Source organism: Lissotriton vulgaris, chromosome 9 (genome assembly GCF_964263255.1).
Source record: "Lissotriton vulgaris chromosome 9, aLisVul1.2, whole genome shotgun sequence".
Lineage (NCBI taxonomy): Eukaryota > Metazoa > Chordata > Amphibia > Caudata > Salamandridae > Lissotriton > Lissotriton vulgaris.
In genome coordinates, this window is record NC_141697.1 from 1,192,820,058 (window position 1) to 1,192,846,169 (window position 26,112).

At 42.0% G+C, this 26,112-nt stretch overlaps 1 protein-coding gene across 1 annotated transcript in view; it reads left to right on the forward strand.

Moving 5' to 3' along the window:
• The window catches only part of XPC (XPC complex subunit, DNA damage recognition and repair factor), an 86,606-nt gene that overhangs the window by 40,859 nt on the left and 19,635 nt on the right, over positions 1 to 26,112 (forward strand). Inside the window, exons 9-12 of the mRNA XM_086939261.1 lie at positions 61 to 966; positions 5,601 to 5,761; positions 7,039 to 7,120; positions 23,709 to 23,843. Coding sequence (XP_086795387.1) covers positions 61 to 966; positions 5,601 to 5,761; positions 7,039 to 7,120; positions 23,709 to 23,843 — 1,284 coding nt within the window. The remainder of the gene's footprint in view (positions 1 to 60; positions 967 to 5,600; positions 5,762 to 7,038; positions 7,121 to 23,708; positions 23,844 to 26,112) is intronic.

Sequence of the window (26,112 nt, forward strand, 5' to 3'; positions counted from 1 at the left end):
CCTCTCTTAAATAGTTTTGGAATTATATTGATCTAAATATATATTTTTGTACTTTTGTAGGATAAAAAAGCTTCCAGTTCTAAATCATCACGCCGCTCTTCAGGAGGTAAAGGAAGTGCTAACAAAGCTGCATCAAAAAAAAGTGCAGGGCGGCAGCGGGGGAAGAAGGCGAAGACTCTTTCAGAAGAAGACAGTGGAGAGGAAGAAGGTGGCACTAAATCTGAAAAGTTGAGCTCCCCTGGATCCAAAAGAACTGCAGACGATATTAAAATGAGCAAAGGTGTGAAAAGGCTGAAGGGTCTTTCAGATGGAGAGAGTAAGGTGGGCGTTAAAGAGGGAATGCCGATGCCCAAAAATCAGCGTCGGCGGACAGTGGCCTCCAAGGTCTCTTACAAAGAAGGAAGCCTGAGTGAGGAGTCCAGCGATTCAGACTTCCTTCTCTCGGACAGTGAGGACAGCACTTCTTCTGAGACTGATTATGGAAGCTCATTTCAGAAGAAACGGAGATCCTCTGGGTCACAAAGTCTTACGGTGCATGAAGCCAAGAGTTTAGACCAGCCCAAACCTTCTGAGGATAAGGAGGCACCAGAGGACACTTCCATGGATTCCAAGAAGAGGAGCAAAATAATTTCCAGTGATGAGGAAGAAATGGAAGTCCCAGTAAACTCCACAGGCATGGATCAGTGGGTGGAGGTGTTCTTAGAGCGGGAAAACAGGTGGATTTGTGTAGACTGTATACACAACACCATCAACAAGCCACAGCTCTGCTACAAGGCAGCCACCAAGCCAATGACGTATGTTGTTGGAATCGACAACGATGGATGTGTGAAGGATGTCACGCAGAGATATGATGCAATTTGGATGACGTCAACAAGGAAGCGGCGTGTTGATGCAGAATGGTGGGAGGAAACATTAGCAGCCTATAGAAGTCCACTCTCTGAAAGGGAAAAGAAGGAAAACCAGGAGGTGCAGTATATTTTTACATAATGTACTCTTAGTAATGTTGATCAAAATATTGGTTTCTTGACTTTCTTAAGTAGTGCAACATTCACAGCAATTTGATACAATTCAGCAAAATGTGTCCACATTGCAATGCAAGTAGGAAAGCTTAGGTTCTTGGCAAATGCCTACTACTGGGGAACGTAGTATACACTGCTTCAGGCTGGGTAAAAATAATGTATACTTAACAGAACATTCTAATCCTGCGCTGAGTAGTAAGAAATGCCTGGCCACAAGCGCTGTTAAGCATTCATGCTTGGATTTTATGATTAGTGAAACAACGCAAATGGTTTGGTCTTGTATTGTTGCATTTAAAAGTATGAAATTGGCACACCAGTTTCATGTGCATCTAGATTAGAAATGAGTACCGTCTGTTTTATAGATACATAATTATGTAGGAACATGACAGAAGAATAAGTGGTGAAGTAGAGATGTTGGCAGTGTCTTTTTTGGTGGCATGCATTGCGACTTCAGCAAAATGATGCAAAGGTGTGCACCCGACATTCATGCAGATAATTTGAGTTACACTGGAGGCGGTTGGAGGAGGTAAATTCTTTATTTATGTGCAGTTTCACAGAGCACAAACTATACCCTATGAATATTGGAGAGGTTTACATATGAACAGACTTGCCATAAGGACAGTTCATGTTTATTTTGTTAATATTTGGACCGTTTAGTTTGGATTTACTTTACATGAGCGCAGTAATGGGATACAAACTTATTTGCATTATATCTCTAGGTTAAAATGGAATGCAATCTGTAATTTCTGACCTACTCCATTAAGAGAGAATTCTGTAGGGATGAGGGTGTTGAGCGACAGACTGAAGAAGTCTAAGTAGAAAATCAGGACTCCCAAGTGCAGGCAGATGGCAGGGTCTCTTGAACCAGCGAAGCCTTTCCGCTTTTGGAAGGCTGCGATGGATCATAATGCACAATTCCTGCTAGTATCCTAAACATTCTGAGTAAAGCAGCTCCTCTCATCCTGAGTCCTCCCAAGATCAGAGATCTTGCATCCCCCAGCTCCAGGAGTCCAGTTATAAGGTATAGAATACAATACTGGCAGAAAGAAATGGGGATTTAATGAATGAAAATATATTTATTAAGCTCACTGAAGCCTCAAAAAGAAATATCCTGGCGCTGATCGGCAAATTGATTGGATAGCCGGAATTAGAGACTGAGTAGATTGTAATGTTAAACAAGTAGGACTTCTGTTTTTTTTTTTTTTTTTTTGGAAAATCAACTTTATTGATTTTTTGAGAAACAAATGACAGTACAGCACATTTGCTCATTATCCATTGGCATTTCAGAGTGTGCCAGCACTGGCTGTGCGCAAACATTCATAACGATCCAGATCTACGATGCATAATGAGTAGGCCTAATGAGGAGTACATTCAAAGTGAATAGACAGACATAAACCCTAATCATCTCAGTTGATTTATCCATTTGCCCCCGATCCTTTTGTGTTTGGTTGGGACCCCCTGGCCTCAAACAAGGGTTTCTCCTGGGCGGCACACCAGTCCACACCTCTGCGCCATTTAGTTACTAGGACTTCTGTTGTTTTATGTAGATTGAGCTTGTAGAAGCAGAGACTTAGCATTCCATGCATTAGACGTCCGAGCTGACAAAGGGCATCTTACAGTCCTTGTATTTTAGTTTTTGGGACTGCTATGAGTCCTTGTGAGCTCGAACACAACGTATAAGGGGGGGTGGGGGAGTAGCAGGAATACATTGAGGACATATAAGTATCTTGTTCACTGTTCTGAATGAGTTTGACAAAGGCACAGTGCTTCAAAAAGACTTTTGTGAGCAATAGACAGCCAGTGAAGTTGATGGTGTGCAGAAGTGGGTGAGCTTTTTAACCCCACACTGCATGCTGCAGCATTTTGTGGGGTTTGGAAACCATTCCATCTACACTTGTTGTACGTCATAGAAATGCAATGCACAGGCCATGTAAGTTTTGACAGGCAAAAGTGAATGCAGCTGAAAGAACCGTAGGCATCCAAAATATGCGTCAAACACAACTACCAGAACAAACATTACATCAAGTTTATGACCTAGTGAGTAATAGAAGGATATGAAATCGAGTATATTTATTTACCATGTCTCCCTGTTTGATATAGATCTAAAAAAAATCCTAGGGATGTGGGGTGAATTTACACCCCGTGGTAGCTAGACACCGTTAAATATAAGAGCCCTCGCCCGCCATGATCACAGTGATTCCTGAGCTAGGGAGCACGTCTGTTGAGTGAACTAGCGGTCTAGTTACTTCTCCAAGCATCTCCTCTTATGAAGCTAGGTTTACCACTCTGCTTCTCAGCGGCGGGACTCCACCAGGCCCATCTCCTCCATGGCACTTCAGTGTTCCCATCGCATGATCTTCACCTTGAAATCTGCATACCCATAATGGCCAACTCTGTGCCCCAACCAAGGTCTGTTGGATAAGAGAATTCACAGAAGGTTCTGACAATGTTTCTGGCACCCCTACAAAAGTGAACTCCAGTGGGGCCTATTGATTTTCACACCAGTGAAACTACTCCTCCTCGGCCACATGGATGGTTCATCAGTAGACAGCGGTCAAGGTATCTGAAACCATGAGGTGGTAAGCACAAGAAGAATCTGATTGAAAGGAGCCAGGTCTTGGATTAGACCTTGCACACCTTTCATTCCACACCGTAGCAGATCGAGCTTCTTCACAGCTTCCCCAATTCAGAATGTATGCTCCCGAGGCACCCTAACTTGTGAATTTCTTGTCTTTTGAGGTTTTATGCTGTTGCTGCTACAGACACTTACTTTCCTTTAACTGCAATCAACTGTGCAGTTAATGTTGAGTTAAGACCTTCAGAGAAATTGTCCTTGTTCTTATTGCTAATAACTTTGGTGCTGTTTGTTGAATCTGCACAGAATTGAACATATGGTTTTATTGTCTGCCTAATATCTCCTTTTGGTGCTGATCATTCAGAAGAAGGCAGAGTTATGTATTTTTGTGGTGATCACATCATTTCCAGTTTCAAGCCCCATTGGAATTAATTTTTGCTCTCCGCAGCAGCAAAAATAGAATTACCCATGACTTTGTGTCAAGATGAAACTTGGCTTAGAAATGCTTTTCAGACGAGACTCTACCCCGAGGATTAGGACTCCGAATGCTCAACAGAGGAAGTGAGAACAGCAATAACCTGAATCTTTTCATCAACATAGAAGAAGATATTCTTCTTTGGTTCCCCCCCTTTCCCCATAACTCTCAAAGAAACAAAAAAGACACACCGTTTGCTACTGTTTAGCAGGTTAATTTGGCTGCTCCAAAAGATTGGTTATTACCTTTTCTAATTCTTCCATTTTTATAATTATTTTTGTGTTGAGTCACAGCTCACACCTCCTCAATGGTGGTAGTTATTTCCTCTAATTAGTTTGAAGATCGCTGAATTTACTGGATAAATTGATGATATTGGGGCATCGTCATGTAAATTGATAATCTGTTGAGAACAGATGTTTACTTAATGCACAAAGTCCTTTGATGAACATAAAATGCAATGATCTATGTGATCAATGTAGCACAATTATTTAATACTCATTTCTGATTTTTTTTTAATGATTATGATAATTTAATGACTTTCTCTGACGAAAGTACGGATGAAATACATGACCTATCCATGTGTACCCCACAAGTCTTTAAATTAATAGCTCCAGAGGTACTGTTTTGTAAGTACATCCAGTGCCCAGAAGGGCTCATAGGAGAGGGAGATAAAGTGGTTTGCATGAGCTTTGGGAACATCATAGCTTGTGCCAGCGGGCACAAGGTCGGGCGAAGGGCGTGACTGAAGGTCATACCCTATACCCAGATCCTACAACTTGCTGTAGAAAGCTGCACTGCAGGTTTTGGGAAAGGTGGCGAGTCCAGAACTTAGCTCAGATGCCTTGCACCGTGTATTCTTGATATATTACTCCAACACATATATAACACACAGTAAAAGTGGAGTTGCTTAGTTCTAATTGAACCACAGGGAACTATAGTAATTGTTTGTGGAGTGGAAGAAAGGATATCTCCCTATAACAAGTATTTTTAACGCATTGCCACAGACTTGCCCTTAAAGGTCCACTACATATTTCGTGTTGCCAATTTAAGCTTTGGTTAGAAAAATTGCTTCAGTTGAACTAGTGGAACTGCCTGGTCGTGAGCAGACAAGGAAAACATTGTATGTAAGAGAAGTGGCCACAGACCCTTACCAGAGTTAATATCTAGAGTCTTGTGGAAAGGGCTGCAGCTGTAGTTGCCACTGGGGTGACAGATGCCCGGTACATAATTCAGTGAAGGTCCACAAGCTAATGCTAATACCTTTTGAGGAAAGGGTTGTGGGTTTGCTTCCTGTGTGTTTTTTTTATTTATTTATTTTTATTTTATTGTCTGCATTTCTGACAATATTATGATATGTGGTCTATCCTTTCATGATATGTGGTCTATCCTTTCGGAAATCCTGAGGATGCTTTTTTTAAATCCTTCTCAGCTGCCACCTTTGGCCAGAATTAAGGTAGTTGAGGGGAGAGAGTGTTTTGTGTTTTATCTGTTTCTAATGTGCATAGCGTCTAATTTACTGTTTCACTTGCAGCTTCAAGCGACGCTTCTAGAGAAGCCATTGCCTACGTCCATCTCCCAGTTCAAGAGTCACCCTCTTTATGTCTTAAAGAGGCATCTGTTGAAGTATGAGGCCATTTACCCAGAAAGCGCTACTATTTTAGGCTACTGCAAAGGAGAGGCTGTGTACTCCAGGTGAGAAAGTAGAGAGCTGCATTGTGCTGCACTATTCCTTTTTCAAAGTCTGCAAGTTTGGGTTATACATTTCCTGTTTTAATTGATGCATCACATTAGCAAACAATGACTCTAGTAGGAGAGGGCACTCTTATGTAGGTATTGACTGAGGCTTAATCCTGAAGTCGCTACTGAAGATTGAACTCTTCTTGGACAATATTGAGAATTTAAAATGTCACAATCTTCAGCAGCCATTTTGCAACAACTACTTCAGATTTTTCCTCCAGCAAGGAACACTGACCATGCTCTCAGCTACTCCCTAGCACGTTAGCGCACTGAGATCTACGCAATAGAAGCTAGTGCTTCCTTCAGAAGGACACACAACCGTACTGCAGTGAAGAGCCAGCAGACAATCTGAATGCAACATTGTGAAGTGGCCTTTAATTTTAAATATCTGCTAGTGTTGTTTGCTCCAGTTAGTTCAAGGTGGACACCCCCAATAGTGGAGACGGCTACCTGAAGTCCCTTAATTTCCTTAGAGGTATTCAGTACATTTGTACAGGGGAATCTGAACCACAGTGGCTTTTCTGAACCTGAGAAGGTGTGTCAAGCTGATAGTTCCAGATTCATTGGAAAATGCAAGACATTTTTGCAGGACTGGACTGCGTTTTGCTATAGCTAGGAATTACCAACATTCAGTGGCTGATACCCAAAGAGAATGCGGTTTAAAATTCTTCACTCTGTTTAAATGTAGTTGCCAGCATCGGAGTACTTTTGGGTGAGCCGGTTCTCACTTCACTAACAACTATATGCACCATTTGAAGCACTGTTGACAGCAATTTTAGAGACGGAAAAAGGGAAACTTCCATGATTAGTTGAGGTTGAGGACACAACAGATGTGGGGTGGGGGGGGGGGCGTTTTTCCATACCTGGTGATGTAGCTTTACATAGCCCTTAGGTAATACATTGCAGAAACAGTAAAGCCACTCCAAATTTGAAATAAAAAATGAATGAATGAGGCATTTGATGGTGCACTGCATCCAATTAAAGATCCTTTGAGAGTATATTTATGTCCCATCATAGTCTTCCCCCCATAAATTTGCAGACAGGAAAAATTGATGGGTTTAAGAGTTGAAGGCAGAACACACATAAAAAAGACTTATTACAACAAAAGTCACAAAGAAGCAGGTTAACTTATGTAGATTTAAATCCTGTTTATGGTTTTTCATGGTGGTTGTAAAAGGCTTTTGAAGTGGCTCTTGGGCTGAATATGTACGTCTTTCTCTTGGTCTGTACAGAGAGTGTGTCCACACGCTGCATTCACAAGACACCTGGTTGAAGGAAGCCAGAGTCGTGGCGCTTGGGGAAGTACCCTATAAGGTAAGGACACGATAATTATCTAAACCTGATGCTTTATAAATTGCTCCCTTTTGGCTTACCTTTTCATCTTAAACACTACAAAAATTGTAACTTTCTACTGAGAAGCGGAATGCTCTTTGTTTTTTGTACTTGGCCTCTTTTGGAGTAAGTCAACAGACATGCACTGCATTGGTTTGGCTGGTAAGAGCCTTGAATGTGACTTATTCGCTCCCCACCATGGGGTTTGCAGAATTGCCTTGGCTGTAAAAGATTTCAGAAACCTAATAAGGTGCTTACTACAAATATTAAAGTGGAATAGAAAATTAAATCACATTAATTTTATATTGCTAAGAATACTAGGCTAGTAGGGTGTTCAAGGTGTTGCCTAAAGACTGATGTAAGTTTCCAGTCTATATTATTTTAAATGCTCGTTAAGCATGAATATGCATTATTTTTTAAAACCAATTCTTTAACTATTAATTTGGTTGTCTGCCACTCAAGACTGGGGTAACAGATGTGTGACCCCAGAAGCCCCAATTTGCAGTGGCCCTCTTCAGAGGGCTCACAGCATATTCCAGAATCAGGCAGTCACCTCTCAATAGCCCAACTAGCTTGTGAGTCAGTGTGAATGCTATTCCCATGCAGATGTGGTCCATTGAAGGTTTTAGCCCCTGGGGGGATTAGGAACTGCTCTGGGAGGTTAGCGAGACTTGCTGTTAGTGTACAAGAGTTCACGTGTAGTGTAGAATACTTGCCTGGTTGGTGCAACAGTGTTGCGGACTGCCTATCTAGATTACCTGACACTAAAGAGCCGCCTAAGGAGTTAGTGACTGAAAATGTGGTTGCGTTTTTAGATGACTTAGAAAGTGATTTACCCAGCTCCATATCTAGGAGGGAATGGATTGAGGAAATGGGGAAAGATCCTGTTATGGCTGGCTTAATCAAGATGTGCAAAGAAGGGGTGTCAAGGCAGAGTACGGTCTCACCTGCTCTTAGGCCTTATGTTCAGTTACAGGACGAGATTTCTTTACAGGGCGAGCATATCCTTGTGCGGGGCGAGAAATATATACCTCCGGTATCCCTTAGACCCTGTATCATTGCCCTGGCGCATGAGGGCCATCTAGGCCTAACCCTTACTGGCAAACGTGTCAAAGCTGATTTTTGGTGGCCAGGGGTAGATGCACAGGTGAAGGGTTGGGTTGAGCAATGCCAGCCGTGCAAGGAGTCTGAAAAGAGGTTACAGGTTTGTGCAAGTAAAGATGGCATGGGGAAGATTATTGCTGACGATGGTGTATGGCAGAAGGTCTGCATTGATTTCATAGGTCCCTTTCATGATGTGACAGATGCTGAGAAATTCGCCTTGGTATTGGTTGATTCAACTTCAAGGTGGGTTGAGGTTGCCTTCATGAAAAGCATCACTGCTGAATCCACTGTCAAGGTCCTTGATGAGATATTTCGACGTGAGGGTATTCCCTCAATGGTGATAACGGATAATGGTACGCAGCTTACCTCTGCCATTATGGAGGATATTTTGTTTTTCTTGGTTTGAAGCATTTGCGTACATCGCTCTACAACCCACAAGGGAATGGACTTTGTGAGCGAATAAATAGGCTTGTTAAGGGCACTATGCAGCTCGCTTTAGCGTCAGGTCGCCCTGTGCAGAAGGAGATTAAAGAAATGCTGTGGGCATACCGCACAGCTGTTCATAGCAACATGTCTGTAACACCTTTTGAGCTCATGAGGGGGAGGGTGCCAGGCACTAAACTCATTCCTACTTGGCTACATGAAAAAAAAAACAAGGTGGGAGGCAACATCCTGGGGAAAGCTGTCTCTTCCAAAATAGCTGAAGGGGACCTGGTAAAAGTAAAACCTGGGGGTAATCAAAGGATGTTCAACAAATTTAGGGGACCCTACCAGGTAAGGTCCGTAGTTGGCAATTACGTTAAGTTACAAAATGGTCAAACGTGGAACCTCCGCAAGGTAGCACTTTACCAAAAAAGGGTTAAGTCTGTTCCTTCAGCTCAAACTTCTAAGGATGTGGTTGCTGATAGGGTTTGCAGACCTCTTCGCTGTAAGGTTGCTCCTGCCTATTTGAAAGACTATGTGTAACTTCGTCTGTTTAAGGGAGGATGTGGGGTTGAATGGCCTGTTTTATCTTGTCCTGCATTCTCAAGAGTAAGTAATGTGTTCGATGCTGCTTTGTTTTTCCTTGTGTTTCACCTTTTCTTTGTAAAAGGTTACTATGAGCTTTTGACTTATTTATTCTGTTGTATCCTTTTCATTCTCTGTTTAAGGAAAGGAGATGTGTTATATTCGCCCTGTGCTCTGCGTCACTGTCCATTTCGCGCGCTGTGCTCGCGCTGCCCGACTTGGTGACATGTCCTGTGTTCGATGTAACGGTTGGCAGTTGCCCGTTTGGCCTTGTTCACGATGGTTGGGTTTTCTACATCGCAACCTAATAAATTACCCTGAACCACACAACGCTGGTGTGCTGCCTCGTTACTTCATTTACAACAATTTCCCTCTTTGCCACTGGTTCTTTTCTTGAAACCAATGGACTCTGGGGAGCAAACGTGCAGGATACAGACAAGCCTTTTGCTCGTGTAAGTTGATGTTTAAAAGAAAATGGTGGATCGCGTAAAGACTTGTTGGGCTTTAGAAGATCCATTCAAATCTTGGGAAGCTGGCCTTGCAGCCCCCTTTGTGGCCCATCCAATGAAAGCGGTCCGCATCCGACCTGTGCTCTCTATTGTGTGTCTACTGCGATGAAGCATTGATCTGAAAAGGGACGGGCTGTCCACATTGCAGTTACATGTATTGCCCGTAGTTGAAGGCGATAAATGTAATGTGTGCTTTTCTGTGTTGGTTTTATCAAATTTTATTTTGTTTCCTAATAAACAAGTGTATTCTGTGGGAAGCAAAGTGTTAGCAGTTTGCTATGCTTTTGTTCTCAAACATTACACTGTTTGTTTTGATGTCTTTGTGAATTTCTACATAACAGAAAAGCGTTTCCCTGGAATGTAAATGTAAAGGGTGAAAAGGCCCTATAGTGGCTTCACAAAGTGAAATAAAATACCTTTGTAAAATAATGTGACCGTGTTTAGAATTTGGTTGTCACAGGACCACTTGTGGAATAGAACATCCCTGGATTGAGGAAGCTACCGTGTCTTTTCATATCTCAGTATTTGGTAGCATACTTCTTATCTGTTTTGTGATAGGTTTCCCAATTTTTCTTTTTCCTATGTTCATATTGGGATATGTATGCACAGTGCAACTTTTGTTTTTGAATAAAAGTATGTTAAATATCAAGTAAACACAATAAGTGTGGCAAGAGGCAGTACAAATAATGTAAGTGAAACTATGTATTTGCATATAGTTACCCTTGGCAGTCAAAGTGGAAGGTGGTGTGAAAAGGTATAAAATGCATTATCACTAAGTCTAAGCTTTCTCGATTTTATTCCATGCCGACCGTCCCAGGACCTGCCGGCTGTGCCTCAGCAGCAGAAACTGGGAACCGCAGCAAAGCAGCCACTACAACAGAAAGAATTGCCATGATGAACTATATCTCTCTGAAAACTTGTTCAGAGAAGGCAGAGCTATTTCCAGAGTCCCTTAAATTATGAGCGTCTGGTTCAGGATGTGAGGGGGTCTGTTCTCTTTTTTTTTTTTTCTTCTTTTTTCTTTTTCTGAACCGTTTCAGCCTTTCTAAGGCCTTCTGATGATCTTTAATTGCGATTCTCCTATTACCATGACCAGAGAATCTGGATTTCCTTCAAGACACGGAGGCTAACATTATGCATTATTCCTTTAATGCAACTTCAAGCAGCCATTTTAAAGTTAATACATCACAAAGCAAAGCTCTAGAATACTCATAGGTTACATTGGCAACAAGGCTAGATCTGCCTCTTTTACATGCAATGAAAGTCAGAGTTCAAGTATTATGAAAAAGATTAGCTTCTTTAGAAACTGATGAAATCCAAAGGAACAAAAGGTACGATGCCGAGTCTTGCTTGGAGGGAAGATGAGGAAATCGTAGAACTCCAGGTGAGATCCTGCATCTTGTGGAGGAACCAATTATGTTGAATTATCTGAAAAAGGAAAAATTATTAAAAATTGCACTAATAAGCCCTATGAAAAGGGAGAACATTAAGGGTATAAATAACTGAGATGTTTCCTCATTATAAATCCCTTTTTCTTTTAATTTTTTTAAATTCTAATGTTCAAACAAATACAATAAAGTAAATTAAAATAAATGAAAAACATGCTATAATAGGAGACCTCTCCCGGGATGGGAGGGTTGGGATAATGTTAGCCTCCGTGATTTTATTGAAATTCAGATTCTCCGGTCATGGTAATAGGAGAATTGCAATTTCATTACAAGACCAGAGGCTACCATTCTGCATGTTGGTAGTCTAGTAAAACCACATCAGACATATGTCCTACAGGTTTGCAGTAATGTTTTGCAAAGATATAGGAACTGGACCAGTCGGCCTCCTTAAGGATATAATCTAATTTACCTCCTTTCTAAAAAAGATTGGCTAGCCATAGCGCCTCTTAAAGAATGTGCTTGAAATCTTTGGAGGTCAACGCCTGCCATTTGCATAGCTAGTTTAACCCATCTAGCTATAGAGAAGAGGAGACGGGTTTGAAGGGTTTGACAGAGGAAATAAGAAGCTTGTTTACACCAGCAGTGCGATGTTTGTTCATCCTTGCCTTTATAAATAAACACTTTGTTAAATAAAGCACCGGATGCTTGAAGGTGATTCAGATGTGGGTTTAATTGTAATTCAATTAAGTCCATAACACCCACAACCAGAGCCTTCCAGTCGTGAAGGGGTCAACGTCCAGAGTGACGTTCAGAGAATCTCCACGACTGAAAGGCATGGTTCTGGAACACAGTACATGGAACAAGTCTCGTGATTGCAACCACGAGACACTTAATATATAAATAATAATACAGAAAGGAAATGTACTTAAAGTGAATATAACATCTTCCCCTCTAGAAAGGGTAACAAAAATAACAGACATTTAGAGAAGCAGTTCTACTCCAAAACATAGTCTCTCAATCTACAAGACAACTGCTTCAAACGAAAAGCTCTTTTGGTTGCCACTTCAGAAGTCTCTTTAAAAACTGTATCGTGAGGTAATGACAAATTGACAGGGACTGCAGAATGAGAAACTGCAGAAGAAATGGGATTCACTTCCGAGGACAGGGGCGAAAGCACAGGAACCACGGATTGAGAAGATGTGGAGGTTTCAAAAACGGGATTGGAAGAGGAGGGTTGTACATAAGTCAAATCAAACCAATCACAGTGCTCAGAATCTGAAGTGGCATGTTCTTTGATGACATGGGCCTGAAGTGGAGAAACCTTAACAAGAACCCGCTTGTTCCACCATCCCTTGTCATCAAGGAGAGCTGAAGCTTTGCTGACTTGTGTGACCAAATTTGGAGAAGAGAATTTAGATTTCCCTTTTAAAACTCTTTTGGGATTCTTAATGAGAACCATATCCCCCTTTTGCAAAGGCTGATCAACAGAATGTTTGCCTTCATCAAAACGAGATTTCATGGAAAATTGTTTAGCGTTCACATGTTCCTGAACAGAAAAAGAATTATCAGACGAATTACAATCCTTATGTAACCAACTAGGATTGAGAAACGAATGAACTTTTCTTTTCCTAAGTAAGGTAAATGGCGAGACACCAGTTGTAGAGTGGGGAGAGGTATTATAAGCCCAGACCTTGTCATGAACAAAAGGCAAAGGATCTAGCCTAGAAGAAATGGCAGTTTGAACACCCTCCTTAATAATACGATTACACCTCTCGACCAAACCATTGGAAGAGGGTGAATACAAAGCAACTTTGTAGTGAGCGATATCATGACTTTTGAGAAAAGAGCACATTTTTTGAGAGACAAAATGAGTACCGTTATCGGTAACGATGGTTTTAGGAAAGCCTTCAATATCACACACAGATTGTAAAAATTTAACAGCATTGTCAGTAGAAGCAGAGTTGCAAAAGGAGTAATAGAGCCATTTGGTATAGTAATCAACAAGAAGAATTAAAAACTTGTTCTCAATTGGTAAAACATCATATGGACCAGAAAAATCCAAAGCCACTTTGTCCCATAGACCAGCTGGAAGGGGAACAGGACATAAAGGAGTGGAAAGAGTTTTCCAATGTTTGTCAGAGAGTATGCATTGAGTACAATTATCAATCAGCCTTCTAATTTGAGAATCCATGGAAGGCCACCAGTAAAATTGTTTGATGCGTTGACGAGTCTTAACAATACCAAGGTGACCTTGATGAGGAGAACGAATAATATGATCACGAACTGACTGAGGAGGAACAAATAAATCGTTACGCATGACCATATTATTGACTAAAGAAAGTTCCTCAGACACATTTGCAAAACCTTTTAACTCAGAAGACAGAGTTCTGCGTTCAGGCCATTTGTTGACAATAAACTCCTTAACTTTAGAGAGAATAACATCTTCTTTATAAGCTAAATTCCATTGAGCTTCAGAAATAGGTTGACATTCAGCAATTGCATCAATGGTGGCAACAACACACTCGATATCATCATCAACAATAGAATCATCAGTCAAAGACATTCTTGAGAGGCAATCTGCCCTGAAATTCTTGCCCCCAGAGATATGCTTGAAAAAAAATGAAATTCCTGGAGTTTGGAAAGAAGGCGAACAAGTCTGGCAGAAGCCCTATTTGAAGTACTGTTGGAAAGCATGTGCATAAGGGGCTTGTGATCTGTGTAAATCTCAAACTCACGACCCCAAATGTAAGATTTGAATTTTTGAATAGCCCAAACGCAAGCCAGAGCTTCTCTTTCGATGGTACTGTATCTAGTTTCAGCAGAAAGAAGTGTTCTGGATGCAAAGGCAACCGTATGTTCTTTGCCCTCGAACCATTGTCCCAAAACGGCACCCAAGCCAGTAAGACTGGCATCAACAGTGATAAAACACTTTGAGCCGTCGGAAAAAGGATGCAAAGCAGGTGAGTCTTCAATGATCTTCTTAACCTGGTCAAAAACTTTCTGCAAGTCTTCAGACCAAACGAATTTCACTCCCTTCCTTAAGAGTGCTCTCAAAGGTTCAACAATCTGTGCGTAACCATGCACAAACCTGGCGTAGTATTCTGATAAACCCAGAAAGGAGCGAAGAGCATCTCTATCCTTAGGAGGTTTGGCATCTCTGATAGCTTTAATTAAGGAGAATTTGGGTTTAATGCCATTGGGAGAAAGGGAATGACCCAAGTAATCTAGTTCTTGGACTCCAAACTTACATTTGTCATGTCTAACAGTCATACCAGCTTTTTCCAACACTTGTAAGAGTGTTAAGAGTGTGATTATGCTGAGAAGTGTCGTTAGCGTAGATCAAAATATCGTCCTGATACGCTTGCACGCCAGGAATGTCTTGAAACAAGTTGTCCATCAGTTTTTGAAAAATGCTGGCTGCCGAGGCCAAGCCAAAAGGAAGTCTAAGATACTTGAAAGCACCAAAGGGAGTGATAAAGGTTGTTCATTCTTGAGACTTAAGGGACAAGGGAATTTGGTGGTAAGCAGACCTAAGGTCCAGGAGAGAGAAAAATTTAGCCCCACCCAAGTTAGCCAATAAGTCATGAATTTTGGGAAGTGGATGACAATCCACGATGATATTGTTATTCAGTGAGCGTAAATCAGCACACAATCTCACCTCGCCAGTTTTTTTACGAACTAAAACTATTGGGGAAACCCATTCTGACGAGTCACAGGGAGCAATGATTCCTTCATCACATACATTTTTCAAAACACCTTTTAGTTCATCTCTTGCACTCAAAGGAAGAGAACGAACTTTGTGAATAACGGGTTGAGCATTGGGTTTAAGTCTAATCTCATGCTTAAAACCAAGAACTGTACCAACCTTATCTTTAAATAAGTTTGGAAAAGAACTTAGTAAATTGTCCATTTTGACTATGGGAAAGGAAAGATCTGAAATATGAAAGTTCCCAGAATCATGACTAGTGTAGTAGTCATGAGGGATATCACCTAAAGCAATAGGTTGATCAGAGCCAGGTTTGAGAATCAAACCCATTCTGGCTAAGTCAAACCAACCTACGATATCTCTGCCCTTAAGAGCAACATAGACTTTGGTGAAGGTGTATCTGCCAAGACAAGCAATGTTTGAATAAAAGAAACCCAGCATATCGATGTCCTTCTCGCTGAAAGCCTTCAGGTTGACATCTGATTTGGAAAGAACAACTTTTTGACCCCAATTAGCATAAAACGTGAGATCTGATAAAATGGTGATGGGAGAACCAAAATCAGCTTTGACTTTGATTGAAACTGTACCAATTAACAATTCACACAAGGGACTCTTAATGTTAGAAAATTCAAGAGAATCACATTCAATAGACAACATGACATCATTGAGTCTGGTGGAGCAAGACTCTAAATTCTCTTGAAATTCAATATTATTGACTCTTATACATTTTTTGCGACCCCTGCACACAGATGGAAAATGACCAATTTTCTTGCAAGAAGAACATTTTTTTCCAGATGCAGGACAAGAGGGAGAATTGCCAAGATGGTTTCTTGACCCACATCTATAGCAAATGAGAGGTTTCCTGTTTTGTTGTCTTGAAGAATTGTTAACAAGGTCAATAGAAGTGAAATTAGAAGCTTGATCAACCAAATGAACACAAGGTTGAGAGATGCTTTCTTGTAAAATTTTAGAGGAATAAGTTGCTCGCTCAATCCCTTTTGCGATATCAATTGTTTCTGTTAAAGAAGGATTTTTACAGCTCAACAAACGTTCCTGGATTTTTTTTAGAAAAACAAGCAAAAATGAACTGGTCTCTGATAGAAGCATCTGTACTAGCGCCAAAGTCACAGGTGGATGCCAGAATTCTGAGTTGAGCAATATAGTCTTCAACGCTCTCATCAATACTTTGTTTGCGCTTGAAAAAATTATGACGTTCCAAAACGATACTAGGTTCATCGTCATATTGTTTGAGACGAGCAATGGCTTCTTGATAGACGTTCCAATTGTCACCAGATTCACCAGAAGGAGAAGAAATATGAGGAAGGTTTTCAAAAACTTGTTGAGCAGCAACTCCTAGGCAACCATAAAGAATAGCGACCTTGCGAGGAGGATCATATTTAGTAGCGTCAATAGCTATTAAATAGTTCTCAAAACCTTTGAGCCAGTTGCGCCAAATGAGAGGAGGTTTTCCCGGAGTCTGTAATAATGGAGCTGGCGTTTGAAACTGTTGAGAAGAAGCCATGGTGAAAACAACTTTCTTTGTTTAGGGTTGTAATTAAATAAAAGAAGAGAGGCTTTGCATAGATGAACGCTTGTGCGTAATGTAAGTCAATGCTGTAGGCAAAAAGAATGCTTTGCACGCGTGGGTTCGTATCCCACCCTTGCCGCCAATATGTTAAATAAAGCACCGGATGCTTGAAGGTGATTCAGATGTGGGTTTAATTGTAATTCAATTAAGTCCATAACACCCACAACCAGAGCCTTCCAGTCGTGAAGGAGCCAACGTCCAGAGTGACGTTCAGAGAATCTCCACGACTGAAAGGCATGGTTCTGGAACACAGTACATGGAACACGTCTCGTGATTGCAACCACGAGACACTTAATATATAAATAATAGTACAGAAAGGAAATGTACTTAAAGTGAATATAACACACTCCGTCATACAGGCTACTTTGAGCAAGCATCAAACCTAGGGTAAAAAATTATGTCCGACATGGTTTTAGTTCTTTTGATAATTTCAAATCTGACACCAAAGGAGTCATATGATCTATTGGTTATTTCCAGTGCTTTGACATCTGAAACCCTACAACAGGATATTAGAAGCAGGAGAAAAGCTAGTTTAATAGAAAGGTTTTTGTTATTATCTAGCAGATTATTATTGGGCAGGGCTCAAAATTTACTCGAGTGAATTTAGTTCAGGGCGAGCTATTTTTTGGTCCTTCTCGCCCTTTCTGGCAAGTAGGAATACAAACTGACACTTGACCTCTGCCTCGGAAACCAGAGGAAATGTGACACAATGGCAAGATTTAAAGGCATCTTTATTGCTCACAAAGTAAATGAGCAATGAAAATGCTTTTAAACCTCGTTAACTTGTCACATTTGCTCAGCTTTCAGAGTTGGAGGCTAAGTGCATTTCATTTAGGCCTAGGAGATTTTGTAGGTTACTAGACCTGCAGGTCTAGTGGATTGTATATGATTTTTCGAGCCCTGTTGGGCCAGTTACAAAATAGGTCAAGTAATAATTTTACGTCCCATAGTGTTTCGTGTTTAGGAGGTCTTTTAAGCCTGATGCTTTTCAAGAATTCTTACCAATAGAGCTACCATTTAAAAGGGAGTGACCTGCAGAAATGGCAGATCTATAGCAGTTAATTGATCTATAAGTAAGACCTCTTTCAAATTGTTCGACAAGAAAGTTGGCTACATGTACGATAGGAGACTCCACGTAATCCAGGTTCCTTTCCAAGCACCAACGAACCCATCTTTTCCAGATACAGTTGTATCTATAGTGTGTACCGGGGGCCCAGCATTCTTGTAGGAGAGAAGAAGCCTGCGCCCAAAAGTCACATTTCATTGGCTCACCTGACACTTTCCAGGCAAGAAGGTTCAAAGTCCCGTTCTGAAGAAGGAGATGTTCTAAACCATCTATTTCTTTTAGGATGCCTGGTGAAGCTGGGAGAATAAAGAGTATTTCGTAAGTTAACTCCATGGTCATTGGAAACCAAGGTTGGGACAGCCAAAAGGGTGTTATTAGGATTATTGAACATTGTTTCATTCTCAATTTCAGCAGGGCGCGTTCGATCATTGCAAAGGGGGGGGGGGGGAGAGAGAATACCCGAATTCCTTTCCAGAGTTGAAGGAAGGTATTCACTGCCAAAGCACTCGGTCCGGTATCCAGCTGAAGTATTTGCATAGTTGGAACATCAGTCTGCTCACAAAGAGGTCTACTTCTAAGGGACCCCAAAGGTAATGTCTTTTTTTAACACGTTTGTGTTCAGTTTCCAGTCGGTGTGATCAACTAGGAATCTGGAATTCCAGTCCGCACAAACATTGATTTGTCCTGGAAGGTATTCTGCTCTTATTGATATTTTGTCTTCTAGGCAGAACATCCATAGCTTTTTTGCTAGGTTGGAGAGGTCTGGTGACTTGGTGCCCACTAGGCGATTTATGTAGGCTACGGCTGACATGTTGTGCATCTTGAGAATGACCGACCTCCCTTGAAGGGATTGCTTGAAACTCATAAGGGCATAAAACCCGGCGGTTAACTCCTGAAAATGTATGTAGTTTGTACTCTTGAAATAGGACCATGAGCCTCCCGTGTTCTGATTCTGAAAGCAAACACCCCAGCCATGAAGGCAGGCGTCTGATTCCAGGACAAATTCTGGGGAAATGCCAAATATGGCTTTGCCATTCCATGTGTCCAGATTTTCTAACCACCAAGCCAGTTCTGTCTTTGCTTCCAAATCTAGGCAAATTTTGTCTCCGTACCAAAGGCCAGACCGGAGAGCTCTGCCTTTCAGCCTTTGAAGGGCCCGATAGTGTAAAGGACCCAGGAAAAGTGAGTGGATTGATGATGAGAGGAGGCCGAGGAGTCTGCCTAGTTCTCTTAAGGTGAACAGATCCAGTTTCAGGACATGACGTATCTCCTTTCGAATCTTGGATATCTTTTTCTGGGAAAGTAGCAGCATAGACATCACGGTGTCCACTGTAAAGCCCAGGAACTCTATAGACCTCGAGGGAGTCATGATAGTTTTTTCTTTGTTTATAATAAAACCTGTACTCACCTATTAATTTTACCTTAGTATTCAAGTCCTTTTAGAATTTGAGAATGGTTTTGAGACATGAGGAGAATGTCATCTAGATAGATTATAAGGCAGATAACTCTTTCCCTCAGAACTGAGGTAATGGGCTTCATAACTTTGGTGAAGCACCACGGGGCAGAGGATAGACCGAAGGGAATAGTTTGGAGCTGGTATAGGTGATTGTTCCAGGTAAATTGGAGATGGGACTGGGAGTCTTGCGCCATTGGAATTGTAAAGTTGGCATCCTTTAGGTCTAGTTTGACTAATCAGTCTTTTTCTTAAAGCATGTCCCTGAGGAAATGGATATCTTCCATCTTGAAATGTCTGTTGGTGAGAGATTTGTTCAGTTCTCTGACATTTATTACCGGTCTCCACTCTTTGTCGTTCTTCTCCACCAGGAAAATATTGCTCAGTAAATTCCGTCATTCTGAGGGGACCTCTACAATTGCTCCCTTCACCAACGTTGAGTTTATTTCCTCTGCTACAATAGAACAGTGTTCTTGGGTTAGATGTAACACTCTGTGTGTTGTAACTTGTTTGGGGTTTTTCTATCAAATCTATTTTGAAACCCTGGACTGTCTGTAGAACCCAAGGGTGTTGTGCAATTTATTTGCAGGTGTAAAAAGTGTTTTAGGCGACCAACCACTTTCCTCGTTGAAAAGGAAGGATGAGGTGCAAAGGTACTTACTTGGAGTATTGGAGGAGTTCTGACCTCTGATTCTGAAGCCTCTTGAACGGAAGGGTCTGAGGGTAGAAGCTGGGATTGGACTGGTAGGGATGACCAAAACCCAATTGTCTGTAGAAGGGTATTTGGTAGGGACGGCTGGTAGAGCGACCCTTCTGCCGGCCCTAGCAAAAACACAGGTTAAAAACTCTGCGCATGTTAATTTGCGCCTTATCCAGTGCAGTGAATGTTGCCATGTATTTGCCTAGTCCCTTGATCATCTCCTCCCCAAAAAGAAGTCCGTTTGGGTTGGCAGAGGGTTCCTTTTCGGCCATGTCACAGAGTTTATGGTCAATTTTTGATAAAACCACTTTGCTTCTTTCGGTGTGGATTGTTGAAAAAGCGTTGTGAGGAGGATGAGTGTCCTCTTGCTCCAACCCCTCAACAAATCGATGTTTGGTGAAGAGCCATTATTATGGCTCTCTTCAATTAAATCAATAATTCTGCACAAGGGACCTAGCATATCGAGCATGCGGTCTTGGGAGGTTTTGAGGGAGTGCTTCATCCCCTTCCTAGGGTCCCTGTCCAGTTTAAATAAGAACTTAATAAGTTCTGGGCCCAGGTTTGGAGTGAGACAAATTTTATCTTGGACCATAGGTCTTGGGCATTCGGCTTTAAGGATATTCCTTGTGTCTCTTTTCAAGGGGGTTTCTTCTCCACCTCTTTATAAACTTGGCCATGTGGTTTTGAGGCCACCATTGGGAACTCTTAGGGTGTTTAATGTTATAAGGGGAGAAGATTTCCTCACCCAAGGGATCATTGACTATTTCCTTAGAGGAAGAGGGGAGTTAGTCATCTGAGAGAGCAAAATCGGGGTCATTATCATCCTGGTCCAGGTCAAGGATGTATTTGTCCCGGGATTCTGTTGTTCCTTGATCATCATCATCCATTAAGTGGGGGTAATATTGGGCACTTGAATGAAGTGAGCCGCTTAGGGCTTCGGGATAGGTTGTGCCGCTATGGACACCAGATATTTTTGGGGCACTTAGGCCTCCCTTAGTTTTTGAGGCGCTTAGTCCTCCTTTAGGGTGTGAGGTGCATAAGCCTCCCAATAATTGTGAGGTGCTTGGACCTCCCAGTGTGCTCAATGTGCTCTCCCTATCTAAATTGTTGCTTTTCCTTGATCTTTTGCTCCCACATTTAGTTAAATCGTCAATGTGCACTTCATAGAGAGTTGGTAGATTCAGGTAGGGGTCTTTTTCCGGCAACAATTTGACTTATAGTCTCCCTCATGCATGAGCGCATTTCTTTTTGTATAATTGTTTTTAATTATTTCCTCATTAGGGTTGGAAGTAGAAGCCTGGGCTTGTGAATCGTCTGAATCAACGTCAGACATAGTAAAACATTGAATCACAGGGGGTTAAGTCCTTGAAAAGGGTGTTAACACTTATTATTGTAGGGCATTGGGTAATATTTAGAATAAAATGTATGCTTCAAGCGTTTAGTCGGGTGATTAAATAATATAGACTGGTTAATCTATTAATGTAGTAATATTAATTGTTTTATGTTGGTTTGTATGTACTTTAATGAATTCATGGAATTCGAATAAAGAATTAAAAAAAAAAATGTTTATGCTTAATCTCTTTCCAAAGAATAAAATCTGACTTAACTGATGGCTAGCGTCTCAACGTCAAGAGACCGCGTGAGCGATCAGCTGTATGCAATAGGCGTATGCGTTGCTAGGCAAAGCAATGTAAATATTGAAGGAAGATGCCTTCAGGGCACCGCCCCTACGCACGCTTCGTCAAGGAAGCGTAGCATGTCACTCTGTGCTCGCTAAGGGTCTCTCTTCTAAAATAGGAGAGACCCTGGCTTTATGAAGGCCTGAAAAGCAGAGAAGCCCGTACGGGCCAAAAGGAGGAACCAGGATGAAACCGGAGAGCAAAGGTGTCCTGGCCCGGCCCATGCTGCGTAAATACGAGCATGAGGAGGGCCGTGCCCGGACCGCAACGATTTGCAAAGTCTTGCTGTCAGGAAAAAAAGTGAAAGAAAAGCAGAAATCGGAAAGGGAGAGTGATGTCTCTCTTCCGAAAGGGTGCACAAGACTCGGTGGAGGCGACAGGAGCGCTGAGGTATGTTGGGAGCAGCAGAAGCCCGAAATATTAATAAACAGCAAAATAAAAATGTTAACCCGAAAACGATGATAGCAGTAAATGCTATAGCTATAATCTAAGGTATAATCGAGATTAAACGCAATACAATGCAACATTGACAAAATATAGAGAGCAATGAAAAACAGAACTTATCTGCTTGAAGCCACATTTAAAAGAGGCAGATCTATCTAGCCTTGTTGCCATACCTATGAGTATTCTAGAGCTTTGTTAGTGATGTATTAACTTTAAAATGGCTGCTTGAAGTTGCATTAAAGGAATAATGCATAATGGTAGCCTCTGGTCTTGTAATGAAATTTTTTTCTCCCTGCCCGAAGTAAGAAAACTGAAGGGTGAATCCGTGTCCCAGAGAGTGTGTGCTGTCTGGTTCTTAGCCGTGCCATTCCGTAGTGACCAGTGTTTTCACTGCAGACCACAGCCTGATAGTGTCTATAACATATTTTGGATGTTCTCATCCATGCCATGGTGTGAGGTTGAACAGTAGGGTATCTAGGGGTTTGTCTACTGTCCTGTTGGACAATGTGGAGGCAATCTGAAATCATTGGCTAATAGGAGTATGAAATTAATGTAAGAGACATTGAAATGAGGCCAGAGGCACAACTTTTACATTGATAATGTGCTGTTTGCTGGATGGTTGAGGATAGTTGAGTTCCTGGCATCTCTTAGCAACACTGGATGCATGCAACTCCTTCTTTCTGCCGCATTGTATTGGATTTTTTATTTTGTATAATGTGTCTCCATATTGTTGGGAGCCCCTTGATGGACAACTATTAGCATACCTGAGCTGCCTTAGGACGCACTGAGTTGTATTTTGTAAAACAGCCAGGCCTTCTGGATTAGACTGAAATTCTTTTCCTCTGACTCAACTGTCTTACTTCTGTGCTGCTTAACATTTGGAAATGGAAGGATGGGGAGGCTCTGTAAAAGTATTGTTTACTCTTGAAAGCTCGCCACCTTCTTTCCTCTGTTTTCACCATCAGAGTTGGTCACTACATTCCCAATGCCTCGATAATGGCACCTTCCTTATTTATATTATGTAGTATTTAACCACTCTCTGAGAATTATTAGGCTCCTGATAGCTGCTCATTATCAAATGTTTTGTGCTACCACTCTCACATTAGATATTCTCATTTGATTATCCATTTTTTTTATGTTGCTCTTCAGTACATACTTTCTAATCAGGTTGACTGTTCAGATATCTTCAACGATTCTCACATTCCGTTAATGTATCTGATGAATCGTGATTTTGCTCTATACCGTCTGCATTCCAGTCTCTAGTTTAAGGAAAGGCTTCTGTTTATCAAGAGCAGTATCCATTGGTGTTCTTTCAGTCTTGATACATCAGGATGCTGCAACCATCTCACCAGCCTGTCTGTAACCTCTAGTTAGACATTTATGTTCTGAGCCAGCAAAGGTGTTGCTTGTGCCTCTTTTTTCCATTAAGCTCCAGAGCAGGTACTTAGTCATTGCTTTACCCTGGAAGGTGGCTGGTTATTTGGTCCAGACTGTCCAGCCTACATTTCAGCTTCCACCAGCAGAGATTTACTATGTGCTCTCATTTACATCTCGCTCATGCTCATCACCGAAAAGATGGAGTACAATCTGCAGCTACACAGAATTTAAATTTGTGCTGTGAAACTGCACAATTGATGATCAAGATTTCTCCATTTTTTTTTCTTTTCCCAGGGAAGCCTCACATTCTTTTGTTGCAGATGTTTTGTCTAGTCTTTCACATTAGCATCAATCTGTTCCTGTAAAAATGTAGTCTCTCTGCTTTGCTGAACGAGGAATTATTTACACGTTGTAGGAGATTTATATGTCCGTTAACATCATCCACCTCCCGCACTGTTGTATGGCAAAGCCCTCCAGCCCCAGTTTAATGGCTTGACTGAATATGCAATGGAGTTGATTACTAAGTGGCATTATCTCTCTTTGAACAGATGGTGAAAGGACAATCCAACCGGGCAAGGAAGGCGAGGTTGGCTGACCCTGAAAATCAAGATCGTGATGACCTGCCAATATATGGTCTCTGGCAGACGGAGGAGTACCAGCCTCCTGTGGCTGTTGGTGGCAAGGTTTGGGATTCTAGTGCATTTAAATGGCCAGTGTCTCTATACATGACAGTGCAGATACTATACCGTAGTGTCTTGTCTGTTTTTTCACCTTTTAGTAATTCCCCATTTTTCAATTTTGAATAAATGTCCTTTATGTTGCGTGCACCTAGCTACACAACAAAAATATAAAGGGGTGAGGGTTTGCAATAAAGAATTTGTACAAAACGGGTGCATTACAGAAGATGAGCAGGTGTGGAGGGGTTACATTGATGGGGTAGATGATTGAAGTTCATAGTAAAGAATTGGAGAGCACAGGGGACAAAAAAGGCAATAGAATCTATGAGATGAGCGTGGGCAGGGTTGCTTCTGTCAGACAGAGTCCATCCCACTGGCAAACACAATGCAGCAAGGTGTTGTTTCAAGAGATTGGTCTTCGGCTCCTTCTGAAACATACAAGGGAAGCCGCCTGCTGAATATGGACTCAATTCAATTCAATTTGACTTTATTCGGTTAAAAGAATAACCATAAAAGTACATAAAAAAAACTGTTCATGATAATACAGTGTCAAACTCAATACATAATACAAACAGGAAGAAGAATACAGGTTAAACATGGATTAAATTTAAGTGCAAATTGATTTACGTAATCTAAAAACATTGCTAAAAAATTCAGAGATGCAGGCAACATTAAAAATAACATCTAGTTTCTGGAGTTCCAGGAAGGCAACCCTACAACGTCTCACACCCATTTCCCTTAGAATTGGAATAATCAATCTTTTCCTGGGTAACGTATAATATTTACAGAAAAAAGTGACATGGATGTCGGACTGTTCCGATTGGTCATCACATGGGCATTTAGTGAGATTACAGGTCCAACAATTCATTGCGGGGAAGCTTAGGGCCCTAAAGAGGATGCCTAACCTAAATCGGGTCAAAATGAACCGCGAACATTCTGTCAAAGAAAGGGTTAAGTATGTAGGTGTACTTGTAGAGCGCAGACCTGTCACCCAAAGGGCATCCTGGCTCTTAGATTCAGACAGCCATGCTTTCACTGCTCAGGCATTTCTAGGGAAGAGATGCGTTTTTAGCGCCTTCCTAAACAAGAGGTATTCCCTATGGCTTCTCAGCGAGAGGGGCAGGGAGTTCCAAAGTTTGGCCGCTGCTACACTAAACAAGCGGCCACCCATCCTAACTCTTTGGAACCTTGGGACCACAAGCAGTTGCGCCGAAGAGGAGCGAAGGAGCCGCGGGGCCGAGTACCAGACGAACATATTCTGTAAGGGCACTGGGCCCTGTTGATGTACCGCCTTAAACACCAGGCACGCCGCTTTGTACAGTACACGCGAATGTACCGGCAACCAATGTAGGTCCATTAGATCTTGAGTGGAAGAGCTGAAATTAGGGCGAGAAAGAGACCACTTGGCAGCCATATTCTGCACCCGCTGTAGCTTCCACAACAGATTTTTTGGTGCTTCCAGAAGCAGCGCATTGCAGTAGTCTATACGACTCAGTATGATCCCGCGAACTACTTCTGGTCTAGCTTGAGTGGGGAGAAGGGACAGAACTTTACGCAGCATGCGTAGCAACATCATGCATGAAGCGACGGTCTTATGGACGTGCATGTCAAGTTGTAAATTTGGGCCGCAAATCACCCCCAAATTACGGGCAGACTCCGCACCTGATACTGGTTCAGGGAAGGTAGCTGGCCTAAAATTCTCCGGAAGTGTCCGCGGAATCCGATCAATGGAGCAATAGAGCACCTCGGTCTTAGTGCTATTGAATTGTAAAGAGTTGGCCCGCAGCCAATCTGCTGTGGCTGCCATACAGCGATGAAAAGTCTCCAGCGGAACCGCGTTATTACCTTCCAGGGAAAAGACCAGCTGGGTGTCATCGGCGTAATTACAGGCCGAGATGCCGAAAGATTTTATAAGCCAGACCAAAGGGCGAAGGTACAGATTAAAGAGTATAGGGCTGATGGCCGAGCCCTGTGGAACCCTCTGCCCTACTTTCCGTGGCTCCGATTGAAATGGAGGAAGCGCAACCAGCTGCTGCCGGTTGCTGAGATAAGATGTCAGCCAGTCTCTAGCCTTCTCTGTGACCCCACACTCCTCAAGTCTCCTAATGAGGGTCCGATGGCACACCGTATCGAATGCGGCCGACATGTCGAGCAGCACCAAAAAGGCTGCCCGACCACTGTCGACACGTGAACGAAGATTGTCCAGTACGGTGACCAGTGCGGACTCTGTCCCATGCCCAGAGCGGAAGCCGAACTGGAACTCATCGAACCAGCC